This window comes from Rhinoderma darwinii, chromosome 1, assembly GCF_050947455.1.
Source record: "Rhinoderma darwinii isolate aRhiDar2 chromosome 1, aRhiDar2.hap1, whole genome shotgun sequence".
Lineage (NCBI taxonomy): Eukaryota > Metazoa > Chordata > Amphibia > Anura > Rhinodermatidae > Rhinoderma > Rhinoderma darwinii.
In genome coordinates, this window is record NC_134687.1 from 323,019,564 (window position 1) to 323,036,888 (window position 17,325).

At 46.4% G+C, this 17,325-nt stretch overlaps 1 protein-coding gene across 1 annotated transcript in view; it reads left to right on the top strand.

Moving 5' to 3' along the window:
- The window catches only part of CORO2A (coronin 2A), a 185,205-nt gene that overhangs the window by 122,822 nt on the left and 45,058 nt on the right, over positions 1 to 17,325 (top strand). The window contains exon 2 of the mRNA XM_075825618.1: positions 8,329 to 8,529. Within this exon, the coding sequence (XP_075681733.1) occupies positions 8,329 to 8,529 (201 nt within the window). The remainder of the gene's footprint in view (positions 1 to 8,328; positions 8,530 to 17,325) is intronic.

A 17,325-nucleotide genomic window follows, 5' to 3' on the forward strand; every position in this document is an offset into this window, starting at 1 on the left:
GCAATGCCTAACAATGGCCTCCTGTTCTGCCATTATGGAAGCAGATTACGCACCGCCCAAAATCCACAAGGTACTCCTTTGGTTCAGAGGCCTGTGTTTCAGTTTATTATCACACTAGGGCCACATGTGGGATATTTAAAAAAACTGCAGAATCTGGGCAATAAATATTTAGTTGTGTTTCTCTGGTAAAACATTGTGTTACAGAAAAAAATGGATTAACCCCTTCCCAACATCTGCCGTATATATACGGTGCACGTCGGGTGGGGGGAGTATGGAGCGGGCTCACGGGCTGAGCCTGCTTCATAGAGCTGTGTGTTACAGCCGACATTTTTGAGTAACGAGCGTGATTCCGCTCGAGCGCGATCCTGCTTGTTTAACCCGTTAAATGTCGCAGTCAATAGCGACTGCGTTGTTTAAATGACTAAAGAAAGGGGTGACTTCCTTTAACGTTCCAAAGCCCCCCCCCCCCCCGTGGCAGGATCAGGGTGTGCTGTTGGTTGGCATGGCAGCCTGGGGGCCTGATGAAGGCCCCCAGGTCTGCCATCTTTGTACTCGTATGAAGCCCTACCTTAGGCAGTGCTTCATAGGAGACTGTTAGTATCTCGATGTACTGCAATACATTAGTATTGCAGTACATTGTGGCAGTGATCAGTGGTTCAAGTCCCCTAGGGGGAAAAGTGAAAAACAAAACCTGTAAAAATTTAACATAACTGGTATCGACGTGTCCGGAAAAGTGTGAACTATTAGATTATATCATTTAGCCTGCACGGTCTACGCGGTAAAAAAATTAAAAACTTCCGAATTGCTGTTTTGTGGTCACTTCATCTCCCACAAAAAGTGATCAAAAAGTCTCATGTACCCCAAAATGGTACCAATAGAAACTACAGCTTGCCGCTCAAAAAAAATAAGCCCTCATACCACTATATTGACGGAAAAATAAAAATAAAACGTCAGTTTTGTTGCCATATCTTTAACAGTTTTTTCCTTGTAAAAGTAGTAAAATGAAAAAAAAAACATAAATTTGGTATCTCTGTAATTGCATTGACGCGCAGAATAAAGTTAACATGACGTTTTTACTGCACAGTGAAAGCCGTAAAAACAAAACCACCCAAAAGATTGAGGAATCGCTGTTTTTTTCCTATTCCACCCCACAATTTTTTTCAGTTTCCCACTGCATTATTTGGTACAATAAATGGTGCTGTGAAAATCGACAACTCGTCCCGCAAAAAAACAAGCCCTCATACGGCAATATTGATGTAAAAATAAAAAAGTTACGGCTTTTGGATGGCGGGGAGGAAAAAATAAAATTTGTGAATGTCACCTACTTTGCTTTAATTCTGGTGACACGCCTAAAGGGTTAAGAAACTGTCTAAAAGCTGTTCTGAATACTTTGAGGGGTGCAGTTTTTAAAATGGGGTGATTTATGGGGGTTTGTATTTTATGGGCCTCTCAAAGCCACTTCACAACTGAACTGGTCCATGTAAAAATAGCCTTTTGAAATTTTCTTAAACATGTGAGAAATTTCTGCTGAAGTTCTAAGCCTTGTAACGTCCTAGAAAAATAAAAGGATGTTCGTAAAACTATACCAATCTAAAGTAGACATATGGGATATGTGAAATAGTAACTATTTTGTATGGTATTACTACCTGTTTTACAAGCAGATACACACAATTTTTACCAGTAATATAAAGTCCAATGTGTCACGAGAAAACAATCTCAGAATCGCTTGGATAGGTAAAAGCATTCCGAAGTTATTACCACATAAAGTGACACGTGTCAGATTAGAAAAATAAGGCTCTGTCAGGAAGGTCAAAAAGTGGCGGCAGCCGGAAGGGGTTAAACAAGTGCCTGGTTACAGTAACAAACTAAATATAAAAACAAACATTGCGGCACTTGGCTATGAAAAGCGATTACAATTAGACCATTGAGTCTAAAGCCAACTAATTCTATTCAATGTACCTGTACTGTGAGAAAGCTTTTGTCAGATGTTGAAAGATAAAAGTTGATGCTTTCTTGAGGCGCCATGATGATCAGAGGAAGTTCACTCATTTAACAGATCCACTGACAGGGAATGTGAGCTGAAACTATAGTATATATGGGGACGTGGGGAAGAAGCAGCAGTGGAGGAGTTGGGATGATTTTGATTTACTGGAAAAAGCCTAAGTGGCTGATAAAACTAGTGGTGAGGTAATGGGTGAATGTCCTGAATTCACCGGTTTGTTTACTTTACATTCTCACCACTCCTAGGGTATGTTTTCTCTGCTGTAGTAATAAATCCTTCTACTAATGCAAACATTGGATGCCTTCTGCAGTGCAGATTACAATGCAGGGATGGAGTACAATGTTAAAGGGGTTATCCGGGCTCCAAAAATTGCTTTGAATTTATATATTAATGTGAAAAGAAGTCCCTTACTAATGCACTTAAATTTTTAATTCTGTACTAAATCGTGCAGTTCAAACCTGTTGAATTGGTGCCGGAAGTCCTGTAGCTTTCCTAATATTGATGACGTGACCCCACGTGAGGGCTTGCTTCCTGTGATGTTCATGTCTGTGTTATCAAGCGCATTACCGCAAGGGGCTGTCACATTGCCACATTGCCTGGGATTCCAGCGATAGGGAACTCCTGACGTCACTGTCCATATATGGACAGTGACGCCAGGAGCAGTGCTTGGAGTGCCCAGACAGAACATCAGCTGATTGCTTGCGGTAATGCACTTGATAACCCGCCGACACGAACAGCACAGGAAGCAAACTCTGTCCCGTGGGGCCATGTCGGCGCGCCATCAATATTCGGAAAGCTACAGGATTTCTGTCACTTACTAATATACTTTCATTTTTAATTCTGTACTAAACCTGTTGAATTGGTGACTTCTTTTCACAAAAAAATATAAATCCAAAGCAATATTTGGTACCCGGATAACCCCTTTAAGGGCTTTCAAGGTGGTGTTAAGAATTACTTCTCACGTGAAAAATTTGATAAAGCGGATGTCCAGGACTGTATAAGTGTGACGGTTAATAGAAAATTAAAATATATTTGCCCATATAGTTCATATTTCGCTTATGCTCTAATTTACACGGCAAATAAACGTGCTTTAGGTAACCTCATGCTGTTAGTGGTCACGTAATTGTTTTGTCTGTGACTTTGGGGTCTACATATGTACCTAAGTGCAGTTAGTGATCTAAGCACGGATCTAGAAGCATTGGGTGAGGCAGTATCATATGACTGCTAAGAAAGAGAGCTTGACTTCACATGTAGTTTTATTGCTTTTTGTCCAGCTGCAGGAGGAAGTGATTAGAGGGGTTGTCCATGACCGGACAACTGATGATGACCTATCCTGTGAAGAGGTCAGTATATGACCCACACCGATCAGCTGTTCTGGCTGCCTCCGGGCGCTGGATGTTTTGAACGGTATGCAGTAGTAGGAGCCAGAAGCAAGTGGCTCCAACAACTGCATAGTGGCCGTTCTGGAGCTCTGCTCCTGCAGTATCCTATGAATAGGTCATCAGTTGTCAGGTCATGGACAACCCCTTTAAACTGTAAATTAAGGATAATTGAAAAATAAACTATATTAGTAAAGACATTACATTTTATTTTCTATTAACTTGTACGCTTTTTATTGACCTAGACAATCCCTTTAAGAAGGAAGTCATAAAACACTGCTAATGAAAATTGTCCTTATTCAGTGCAACAACCAGGCTGTGCCACTCTTACCCGGCCCGATGTGGGCTGTGTAAGCTAGAGCCAAATCAATAATTGTATTGTTTTTAAATGCAGAAAACCTTATCGTGGTTGGCAGCACATCTCACAGGGAGACGTGCTGCCGACATAATAGAAATGTATGGGGACGTCACCATACATTTCTATTATGTCCGCATTACGTCTCCCTGTTTACACAGTGAGCTGTGCTGCCAACCACGATAATATTTTCTGCATTTAAAAACAATACAATCAGCCGATGAACGAGCATTTCCTCGTTCATCGGCTGATTGTTGCCCAGTTTAAACAGGGCAATTATCGGGAACGAGCGTTCTGTGAACGTTCGTTTGCCCGATAATTGGCCGGTGTAAAAGGACCCTTAGACCATGCGTGAGGAAATAATGAGAACCTCTGAATTCTGATCTGAATATAATGATATTAAATACAGATATTTTCCAAATTCTCAAATAATTTCATTATTCTTCCCTATGTTCATTAAAAATGACATTTATTGAAATTTGGAATACATTGAAGAGTGTGAGGACATATCTCGTCAACCATAGGTGTTAGGCCTCTTGCACAAGACCGTTTGCAGACCATAAACAGCAGAATCATGGTCCGTTGTTTGCTGTCAGTGTGTCCTCTGCATCTGCTCCGTATGGTTTTCACGTTGCGCACGAGTTGCAAACGGGGTCACGAGTAGGACAAGCTCAAAATTTTGAGGCTCTGTTCCACAGCCCACACACGGATCAGTGGATACCACGGTTGTGTACATGGGGCCATTAGAAATGAATGGGTCCGTGTGCTATCCGTTGAACAACGGCTAGCACACTGACATAAATCAGTCGTGTGCATGGGGCCTAAGTGATACATATCTACCTATCTATAGAATAAGTGTATCACTAACAAGGCGATTTGAAAACATCTTTTGAAGAAAGCGTGTGAGAATTCTAGTAGCATAGGATAAATGTTTACTGCTAGGATATCATGTTTGTTTATGCGCTATTGTTTCCACCAAAAAAACTGAAGCCTTCGGGAACGGAGACAAACGGAAACTATTTTCAAAACTGAATAATTACTATTGAAATCAATGGTAATGTAAATGGAAGCTATGGTTTCAGTTTGCCTTTCCGTTGATGGGTTCCGCCGATGGAAAGGTCTGACGGAATCCTAACGCTGATGTGAACATACCCTAAGGAATGTTTATGGCATTATTACGTTGTCACACCTACTTGTTACAAGAGATTACTTCCTGATATGTGGAATTCTACAACTGCACTTCTATTTCCTTATGTTAAACATTAGAATATTATGTAGAATGAAGTTGGTTACAAAGATAAACAAACATTACATTCACTCCTTAACGACCAGGTCTGCCAGGGCATTAATGACCAAACCATTTTTTTCATTGTTTCATCCTCACATTCCAAGAGCCATCACTTTATTTTTCCGTCAATGTAGTATGATGCTTGTTTTTTGCGGGACGAGTTGTACTTTTCAGTGGTACCATTTTGTGTCTCATATAATTTATTGATTTAGCTTTCATTAATTATTTCTGTAAGGGAATGCCAAAAAAACGGCAATTATTATTTCATTTTGTTTTTTGGCTTTTTTTTTTAAAGTTTACCATATAACTTTTTGAACTTTCACGTAAAAATTTGAGGAGAGAGCAAAAAAACAGCAATTCCGCAAATGATCATTTTTTTTTCTTTTACTCCATGCAGTATAATTAATACGTTTTGTTTGTTCTACGGGTCATTACGATTACGGTGGTACCTAATATGTAGTTGTTGTGTTTTTTTTTACTGTAACCTATTTTTAAAGAAATTTATAATTTTTAATGAAAATCTGTTTTATTTATTGCGGGGTACTTTTTAATTTTCTATTTAAACTTTTTTTTAAACCTTTTTTTTGTCCCTTTTTTTTATTTATTTTTTGTCCCACTAGGGAACTTGAAGCAGCGATTCTTTGATTGCTTGTATGCTGTAATGCTTTGGAATACTTAGTTTTACACTGACTGCCAGTAATACTTGGAATACTGACAGACAATCTATTAGGCCATGCCTCTGGCATTACTGATGGCAGACCTGGGGGCCTTTATTAGGCCCCGACTGCTATGGTTACGTCACAGTTGTGCCGATGAGGTGACATAAGGAGCTCCCTCTGTCAAACAACTTAGATGCTGCAGTCAATAGCAACCACAGCATCTAAGGGGTTAAACTGCCGGAATTGGATTTCTCCACAATTCCTGCAGTTGCGCTAGGAACATGGCTGTGTATAAAAGCTGTGCTTCTCCCGTTGATCTCGAGGTTCCAGTACCGACGAGATCCGATTGATGGATATATCCATCACGATGCTGGAATTATCAGCCGCTCGTGACGGATAAATTTGTCACTCGTCGTTAAAGAAAACTTAATATGCAATGTATTTTAAATGAATAAATGAATAAATACCAAAAGGCAAGCAATATGATGAGCGGACAGTCTCAATATAATGTTATATTTAGGCTGGATTCACACGAGCATGTTCATGTTCCGTCCGTAATGGACGGAACGTATTTCGGTAGCAAGTCCCGGACCGAACACACTGAAGGCAGCCGGGCTCCTAGCATCATAATTATGTACGACGCTAGGAGTCCCTGCCTCTCCGTGGAACTACTGTTCCGTACTGAAAACATGATTACAGTACGGGACAGTTGTCCTGCAGCGAGGCAGGGACTCCTAGCATCGTACATAACTATGAAACTAGGAGCCCGGCTCCCTGCAGTGTGTTTGGTCCGGGACTTGTGGCCGAAATATGTTCCGTCCATTACGGACGGAACATGCTCGTGTGAACCCAGTCTTACATGGCGCTACACTGCAAATGTCCAGAAGACAACAAAGCTTAGTATCATAGTTTTTAAGGCTAACACAAGACATATGTCCATCCGGTTCAGCCAATTATTCTACAATGCTTATCCAGAGGAAGGCAAAACCCCCATGAGCCAAAAGCCAATTTTTCCTCATCCTATGGAAAAATTCATTTCCGACTCCTATATGGCATATATCCATAGATAGTAGATGTAATATATCCTTATTAACCCACAAGCTTGAGTGCTACTTTAGTATAAACGGTCTTTGTTCCTACTACCTCCACAACCTGACTCTACTTGTCACACATGTAGCCATACGTCCACATGTGATATCCGTCTGTGCATTACAAGCCCATTTATTTCAATTGGCAATATGTAATGCTTTATTTTCCCTGTGGCGGTACTACAGCAGGTGGATACCCTGTGATCAACCTATTCTTTGGCAACTCTTCCAACAATAAGAATTATATAAAGCGTACAATCCCTTTAATATATTAAGTTTTGCTTGCTTGAATTTTGTATGTATGCCGCTTTCCGATTGAGCAGCACTATCGGGTATAATTTTTACTGTGTGGCTACTTCAGTAAACTAACAAAATCTCAAACGAAAAAAACCTGGTGATCAACATAGGAAAGTTTCGCAAAGTGACCACCAAGGTCCAAAATTAAAATTTTACAGCGGTTAAAGGATTTTCAAGCATTTTCTTATACAATACAGTAGACTCTGGACCTGTCTGTGCATATAGTAGAAACCAATGCTTGGTGTAGCAGAGGAAACAAAGGCTAACATTTATAAGGCTTGATGTACAGTAAATTCACATGCTGCTATTTCATCGTGAATTGATACGGTCGGTTACATTTTAATAAATACAAAATGCATGTATCTGTTGAGTATAGATTTCTTAAAGTGTAGCTAAACGTTCGACAAACTTCTGACCTGTCATAGTGCCATGTCAGAAGTTTGTATTGGTGGGGGTCCGAGCACGGAGACCCCCACCAATTGCTAGAACGAAGCAGCTGAAGAGTTCGTGTGAGCGTTCAGCTGCTTCGATATATTTATTTCCGGAAAAAGCCGAACAGACACGAAGCGGCTGAGCGCTCACACGAGTGCTTCAGCTGCTTCGTTCTAGCGATTGGTGGGGGTCTCAGTGCTCGGAGCCCCACCAGTCCAAACTTCTGACATGGCACTAGAACATGTCAGAACTTTGCCGAACGTTTAGCTACACTTGAACACTAAAACCCTGATCTCGCTCAGGGAACCTGTGTAAACAGACTAAACAAATATTGCAGCGTTGGATTATCCCTTGACTCATGTTGCAGATTCTATTAAGCACAAATCCACATTATCACATTATTCCCGACCCATCCACAGGATATGCCATAAATGTCTAATAGATTGACCCCCTTTTCGCCGGTGAGGTGACCGCTGGCTACCGATTCCAGACGGGGACTTAGAGAAAGCCGCAAGCATGCATGACCACCTCTCCACTATTATGTTTAATGGGAGTTAAGGAAACTAACAAGCAAGCGCTGCTAGGCTGTTTCCGTAACTCCCATAGAACAGAATGGAGAGAGCCAAGCACATGCGTGTCCACCTCTCCACTCAGTCGCAGTCTGGAAGCGAATGAGTGAATGATCCTCTCAAAATCACCAACGTATGTTATGTCCGGTAATATTTTGCACTTTTACATCCCGAAACCCAAGTGGAGCATGATTTGCGTGTATGGAATCAAAAGCCAGTTTTTTTATTTATATTCATGATTTTATTTTTTCCCACACAGATGTCATGGCAGCCTCAGTATCGAAGCTCTAAGTACCGTCATGTCTTCGGCAAGCCTGCAAACAAGGAGAACTGCTACGACAATGTGCCTATTACAAGAAGCGTACATGACAACCATTTCTGTGCTGTAAACCCAAACTTCATTGCTGTAGTGACAGAATGTGCAGGTGGAGGAGCCTTTATTGTCATACCCATACAACAGGTATGAGTATTATGTACCCTCTTATGTTTTAAGCAGGTTTTTGTTTTTCCCGGTTTATTTCAACGTTTTTACAATTACATTTAAGTGCAAGAATAAGCACTAAAATACAACAAATGTATACACAAACTGTCATATACAGGACCAGGATAAAACCGCAATAAGCAATACATGTCAGATACTAGGGACATTAATCTCACAATGAGCGCATGTAGAAGGTTATCAAAAGGAGTAAACCTGAGACTCCTCAACCAACCCAGGCGTACTCTTCTAGCAAAGTGCTATGGGAAGCACACAGAGGGCCCAGACTTTGTCAAACTTTCGGGGACATTTACGGTGCTGATTCACAACTTTCACAAATGGCAGCATATCATTAACTAATTTTATCCAGTAATTGCTAGTCGAGGTGGCAGGGGCCATCCATCCAAAGTCAATGGCTTTGAGCAATAAATAGGGACTCTTTAATAAATAAACTACATGGACAAAAGTATTGGGACATCTACATATTACACCCACAGGAGCTTTTATGACCTCATTTTAAATTCATAGGCATTAAAGAGGCTCTGTCACCAGTTTCATACTTCCCTATCTCCTACCTAACCTAATAGGTGCTGTGATGTAGATAACTACTGTGTTGTTTTTTTAAAAACAATAACACAGTAGTGATCTACAACACAGTGCCTATTAGATTAGGTAGGAGATAGGGAAGTATGAGACTGGTGACAGAGCCTCGTTAACATGGGGTTGGTCCCTCTCTTTCTTTCTACATTATTTTGGAGTGTCTGTGGGAATTTTTGCCCATTCATCCAAAAAAGCATTTGTGAGGTAAGACACTGAGAGGGCCTGGCTTTCAATCTCGTTTCTAGTTTATACCAAAGGTGTTCGATGGGGTTGAGTTCAGGGCTCTGTGCGGGCCAGTCAAGTTCTTCCAACTAAATTCACTGGGGCTGCATTCACACGACAATAGAAAAAAAAAAACGGCCATTAAAAACTGACTGTCAGTTTTTCATGGCCATTTTGCGTCAGTGTGGCTCCATATTATCATCCATTTCCAGTCCGTCTCTCCGTTTTTAATGGCCATCCATTTTTTTTTCTGGCCATTAAAAAAAAAAAATAATTAAAAAGAAAAAAGGATGGATTTAAATTGTCAGGTTTCTTTTTTTCTTTCCTCCCAACCCCCTGAAAACACCACAGTGCGTGCCCATGTAGATAGTACCACAGTGCCCACTATACATAGTGCCAGTGCCCACATAGTGCCGTGGTGCCCGCATACATAGTACAAGAGCAAACACTGTGCCACAGTGCCCATGTTCCCTGTAGCTAGTAGCACACCTCTCATATAGTGCCACAGTGCCCATGTAGATAGTATCATCCCCCCCCCTTTGCAGTTAGCGCCACTGTAACTCCCTGTAGGAGCGGAATCCCTCTGGCCGAGGTTTCCGCTCATAGACTGAGCACCTGACGTCTCTTTCCATATATGGACAGTGACGTAAGGGGCTTCCTGTAAGAGCGGAATCCCCTTCCAGAGCTTCCGGAGTAGCCCCTAACGTCACTGTCCATATAGTGACGTCCGGTTCCGCTCCTACAGGAAGCTACAGTGGCACTGTTTACGGGGGGGGGGGGTGTTGCTATCTACAGCTAGGGGGTCCTATCTGCTGGTGGGTGGATGCGATCTACAGTGGTGGTCAAAGGGAGCCCTTGGCGCCACTGGATAGTGCTGTCAGTGGCTTCCCCGAGCTCAAAGTAGCGCTGTGTGCGAGGAGCCCTCGGCCAGGATTAGTTTTTACCAGCCGTTACAAGGATTGATTCCTGAAAAACAGCCGGTAAAAACTGATCCATTGACTTCTATGGGAACCGTCTGGCTGTGAAAACGTACAAAATTAGGACACGTCCTATTTTTTGGCGGCTGGTACTCACAGGCCGCTCAAACAACGGCTGTGTGAATACACACACAGAACTTAATTGTTCTGAAAACGGGCCGTCCCACATCCGTTTTTCATTGTCGTGCGAATGTAGCCTTAACCATTCCTTTCCTTGCATTGTGCACTGGGGCAGAGTCCTGCTAGAACAGAAAAGGGCATTCCTGAAACTTTTCCCACAAAGTTAAAAGCATACATTTGTCCAAAATGTCTCGGTGTGCTGAAGCATTAAGATTTCCCTTCACTGGAACAAAGGGGCCTAGACCAACCCCTGAAAAACAAACCCACAGCATTATCCCTCCTCCACCAAACTTTACATTTGGCACAATGCAGTCAGGCAGTTAACGTTCTCCTGACATTCGCCAAACCCAGACTCGTCCATCAGACTGCCAGATGGAGAAGTCAATCCACAAAACACGCTAACGGGGAGACCGTTAAATGTGAAGCAAGCATATCATCCTATTCATGATCAGTAAGGGAGGAAATACAGCTAGACTTTCTCACGGGCAGTTGGCTGGCGCAATTTCTGATATACTCCGAGCAGAGGGTGCGGTAGCAAACATAATATGCTTAAGCAGTTTTATTATTATAAATATAATTATTGTAAATAAGAATACCTTGGAAACTACTGTCTACAGTAGAGCTTGGAAAGTAATAGAAATCTGTTAGGGATCTGCCAGGTACTTCATCTAGCTATTCTCTTGGGATTAATCAATCCACACCTGAGGCCAGACCTGTTCGACTGACACCATCTCCCACCAACCAGGGTGGCAGGCTCAGGAGTGGGAGAGCCTATCGCGGCCTGGTGTGTCGGAGTTAGCTCCGCCCCCTGCCCTTTATTACCTGCCCTGTGCTCTCCCTCAGTGCTTGTACTTCTTTTGGATTCCTGGCCCCACTGCTGCTTGCTCCAGCCTGCTTCTGCCGTGCTTCTGCCTTGCTGCAGTTCTGCTTGACCTGCTTTGCTTTGCCCCTGGCTTGCTTCTGTCTCCGTGCCCGCTCGGGTGTACTCACTTCGTCCTGGTCCTGACTGTTCGTTCGCCGCCCCGTTTCCTCGTGGCGTTCCGTGGCTAATGCGCCTTCCCTTGCGTGTCCCCTGTTTGTCTTCCTGTGCACTTAGCCAGCGTAGGGACCGCCGCCCAGTTGTACCTCGTCGCCTAGGGCGAGTCGTTGCAAGTAGGCAGGGACAGGGCGGTGGGTAGATTAGGGCTCACTTTCCCTTCACCTCCTTCCTGCCATTACAAAATCATATTTTAGAATTTGACTCATTAGGTTGCCAATATGAGTTGACCAACTGGAGGAGCTCTAGGATTATGCAGCCATCGGTATGAGTTGCAGTAAAATCGAAATCTCAATGTTTCTTTAGGGGAAACCAATGTCACAGGCAACAGCCACAAAAAGTCCAACTGTCTCAGACTTTTTACAGAAGTGGCAAGATTGCCCACTGTCACGATCGGTCAGTATGTGGACCCACTAGGCCGCACTGCCATAGCGGAGTAGCAGCTGGCCAAAAAGTGTACCAAGTCTATACAAAGTTAAAGCACAAGAGTACCTGCAACAGTCCAGACAGTAGTAGTGGCTTAGGCACAGATGGTACTTTCACGAGATGATGCAAAATGTGGCAGATGACACCAGACGTGTAAGACAGCAGGCGTAGCAGACAGCACAACATGACTCCAACACTAGAGAGGGCAAAGGAACAAATACAGCACGGGATACAGGTAGCAGGGCACGGGAACACTGGTAATAGGATATGACTACGGGACCGTTTGCAAGACACATAGGAATACACACAACGCTCAGGCAAGGAGTGAAAGGGCAGGGCTCTTTTTTTTTTTTTTTTTTTTTTTTTTTTTTTTTTTTTTATAGTCATGGGGGATCTGTGAGTAATTAGTTGATGTGCGCGCTGGCCCTTTAAGGCCGGGAGTGAGCTCGCGCGCGCACCCTAGGGGTCACTGCAGGGCAGGACGCCCGCATGTGCTGGCGTCTCCGGGGAGGGAGCCATCGTCAAGATGAGGGATCCGCGGTCCGCGACCGCGGCGGTTACACCCGTCCGTGACTTTGTTCCCCAATTAGGTGACATCACTGTGGCAATAAAACTGCAATTTTTTTACTATGACTCCAGTGCAACCAAATGTTTCCGTGTAGCCCCAGTCCTAGATGTTATTTACGTGTTACAAGATTTTGTTGCGTTTTTTTTAAATTTCGCCAAAAGCGTTACATTTTTGTAAAGACATAAGTATATTTAGTTTTAACTTGGCTTCTGCTGTGTGTGTATATCTGATTTGTGCAATACAGTATCTAAAAACAGAAATTGGAAGCATCTGATAAGATGGTGGTTAGTAAATCCACAAATTTGTGCTAGTAATACAGCCTCCGGCTTCTAGCATATTAACTTGTCATGTTGACCTAATTGTAAAAGAAGATAACATATGACCGATTCGTAGCTGTATCATATCAGACTGTAAATACTTCATGAATCTGGAGGATATTCTGTGTATCTGTGTTAGTATTGACAGAATGGGGATTCCTTGTGTTTATAGAATGAGATATCCCTATGTAACAAATTATTCACACGAAAGTGAAAAAAAAATGGCCATTAAAAACTGATCAGCTGTCAGTTTTTCATGGCCATTTTGCATCAGTGTGTCTCTAAATTTTCATCTATTTCCAGTCCGTCTGTCCGTTTTTGATGGCCGTTTGACATCAGTTTTTTTTAACGGCCATGAAAAACTGATGCAAAACGGAAGAATTTCATTGGTCAGACTTTTTTTTTGCCCCAGCCCCCTGAAGGTCACATGTTCATCTAGACACTATTTACAGCCTCCCTGTATATGATGCCACATACCTCCCCGTATATGATGCCACACATCTCCCCGTATATGATGCCACACATCTCCCCGTATAGGATGCCACTCCTCTCCCCGTATAGGATGCCACACACCTCCCCGTATAGGATGCCACACACCTCCCCGTATAGGATGCCACACACCTCCCCGTATAGGATGCCACACACCTCCCCGTATAGGATGCCCACACACCTCCCCGTATAGGATGCCCACACACCTCCCCGTATAGGATGCCCACACACCTCCCCGTATAGGATGCCCACACACCTCCCCGTATAGGATGCCACACACCTCCCCGTATAGGATGCCACACACCTCCCCGTATAGGATGCCACACACCTCCCCGTATAGGATGCCACACACCTCCCCGTATAGGATGCCACACACCTCCCCGTATAGGATGCCACACACCTCCCCGTATAGGATGCCACACAGGGGCGTAACTAGGAAAGACTGGGCCCCATAGCAAACTTGACTGGGGGCCCCGCTTCCAGCCCCCTGAAGGTCACATGTTCATCTAGACACTATTTACAGCCTCCCTGTATATGATGCCACACATCTCCCCGTATAGGATGCCACACATCTCCCCGTATAGGATGCCACACATCTCCCCGTATAGGATGCCACACATCTCCCCGTATAGGATGCCACTCCTCTCCCCGTATAGGATGCCACACACCTCCCCGTATAGGATGCCACACACCTCCCCGTATAGGATGCCACACACCTCCCCGTATAGGATGCCCACACCTCCCCGTATAGGATGCCCACACACCTCCCCGTATAGGATGCCACACACCTCCCCGTATAGGATGCCACACACCTCCCCGTATAGGATGCCACACACCTCCCCGTATAGGATGCCACACACCTCCCCGTATAGGATGCCACACACCTCCCCGTATAGGATGCCACACACCTCCCCGTATAGGATGCCACACACCTCCCCGTATAGGATGCCACACACCTCCCCGTATAGGATGCCACACACCTCCCCGTATAGGATGCCACACACCTCCCCGTATAGGATGCCACACACCTCCCCGTATAGGATGCCACACACCTCCCCGTATAGGATGCCACACACCTCCTGTATAGGATGCCACACAGGGGCGTAACTAGGAAAGACTGGGCCCCATAGCAAACTTGACTGGGGGCCCCGCTTCCCCTGGGTATCACTCAACCCCCCCTTGTAGATAGTGCCTCCCTGTAGAGAACGCCATACAGCCCTCCCCCTGTAGAGAACGCCATGCAGCCCTCCCCCTGTAGAGAACGCCATGCAGCCCTCCCCTGTAGAGAACGCCATGCAGCCCTCCCCCTGTAGGGAATGCCATACAGCCCTCCCCCTGTAGGGAATGCCATACAGCCCTCCCCCTGTAGGGAATGCCATACAGCCCTCCCCCTGTAGGGAACGCCAGACAGCCCTCCCCCTGTAGGGAACGCCAGACAGCCCTCCCCCTGTAGGGAACGCCAGACAGCCCTCCCCCTGTAGGGAACGCCAGACAGCCCTCCCCCTGTAGGGAACGCCAGACAGCCCTCCCCCTGTAGGGAACGCCAGACAGCCCTCCCCCTGTAGGGAACGCCAGACAGCCCTCCCCCTGTAGGGAACGCCAGACAGCCCTCCCCCTGTAGGGAACGCCAGACAGCCCTCCCCCTGTAGGGAACGCCAGACAGCCCTCCCCCTGTAGGGAACGCCAGACAGCCCTCCCCCTGTAGGGAACGCCAGACAGCCCTCCCCCTGTAGGGAACGCCAGACAGCCCTCCCCCTGTAGGGAACGCCAGACAGCCCTCCCCCTGTAGGGAACGCCAGACAGCCCTCCCCCTGTAGGGAACGCCAGACAGCCCTCCCCCTGTAGGGAACGCCAGACAGCCCTCCCCCTGTAGGGAACGCCAGACAGCCCTCCCCCTGTAGGGAACGCCAGACAGCCCTCCCCCTGTAGGGAACGCCAGACAGCCCTCCCCCTGTAGGGAACGCCAGACAGCCCTCCCCCTGTAGGGAACGCCAGACAGCCCTCCCCCTGTAGGGAACGCCAGACAGCCCTCCCCCTGTAGGGAACGCCAGACAGCCCTCCCCCTGTAGGGAACGCCAGACAGCCCTCCCCCTGTAGGGAACGCCAGACAGCCCTCCCCCTGTAGGGAACGCCAGACAGCCCTCCCCCTGTAGGGAACGCCAGACAGCCCTCCCCCTGTAGGGAACGCCAGACAGCCCTCCCCCTGTAGGGAACGCCAGACAGCCCTCCCCCTGTAGGGAACGCCAGACAGCCCTCCCCCTGTAGGGAACGCCAGACAGCCCTCCCCCTGTAGGGAACGCCAGACAGCCCTCCCCCTGTAGGGAACGCCAGACAGCCCTCCCCCTGTAGGGAACGCCAGACAGCCCTCCCCCTGTAGGGAACGCCAGACAGCCCTCCCCCTGTAGGGAACGCCAGACAGCCCTCCCCCTGTAGGGAACGCCAGACAGCCCTCCCCCTGTAGGGAACGCCAGACAGCCCTCCCCCTGTAGGGAACGCCAGACAGCCCTCCCCCTGTAGGGAACGCCAGACAGCCCTCCCCCTGTAGGGAACGCCAGACAGCCCTCCCCCTGTAGGGAACGCCAGACAGCCCTCCCCCTGTAGGGAACGCCATGCAGCCCCCAACAAAAAACGGCCTATAGTTTGTCCTACAAAAGACATGGGAGAGGGGATACATGTGTGATCGCTGGCAGCGATAAGGAGAACGGGGGACCGAAAGTCCCCCAAAGTTCTCCATGACAAACCTTCCGGCGTCTGCACAGTTCAATAAAAATGAAAGGCATGCTGGTCACGCATGCACAGAAGCGCGACCGCTGTGCAAGTAGTTTCTATGAAGCTGCAGACAGACCCCGGAAGTCCGAGGTTTGTCATGGAGAACTTCGGGGGACTTTCGGTCCCCCGTTCTCTTTATCGCTGCAAGCGATCACACATGTATCCCCTCTCCTGTGGAGAGGGGATGCATGTGTTTTGTAGAAACAACCCCTTCAGCGGCGTCGCGCTGTAGCAGCCATAGCGGCTGCTAGCGGAGCCTCCGGCCATGGGAGGGGGGCCCGTGCCGGCGGGCGAAGCGGGCACCCTCATGCTGCGGGCCCCGTAGCAGCCGCTACGGCTGCTACTGCGGTAGTTATGCCACTGATGCCACACACCTCCCTGTATTTGATGCCACACACCTCCCTATATTTGATGCCACACACCTCCCTGTATTTGATGCCACACACCTCCCTGTATTTGATGCCACACACCTCCCTGTATTTGATGCCACACACCTCCCTGTATTTGATGCCACACACACCTCCCTGTATTTGATACCACACACACCTCCCTGTATTTGATACCACACACACCTCCCTGTATTTGATACCACACACACCTCCCTGTATTTGATACCACACACACCTCCCTGTATTTGATACCACACACACCTCCCTGTATTTCATACCACACACACCTCCCTGTATTTCATACCACACACACCTCCCTGTATTTCATACCACACACACCTCCCTGTATTTGATACCACACACACCTCCCTGTATTTGATACCACACACACCTCCCTGTATTTCATACCACACACACCTCCCTGTATTTCATACCACACACACCTCCCTGTATTTGATACCACACACACCTCCCTGTATTTGATACCACACACACCTCCCTGTATTTCATACCACACACACCTCCCTGTATTTCATACCACACACACCTCCCTGTATTTCATATCACACACACCTCCCTGTGTTTCATATCACACACACCTCCCTGTGTTTGATACCACACACACCTCCCTGTGTTTGATACCACACACACCTCCCCGTAGATGATGCCACACAGCCCGACACATGCCCTATATAATCACAGATGCAGCGCTGTCTTCTTCAGGTAAGGTCTCGTCTCCTTCGCAGAACCGTGAAGACGAGAGACCACACCTGAAGAGGACGGCGCTGCATCGGTGAGTATGAGTCATCGAACCGCCGATAGCCAGCAAGGGAACTAGTAGTTCCCTTGCCAATCCCCATGTCAC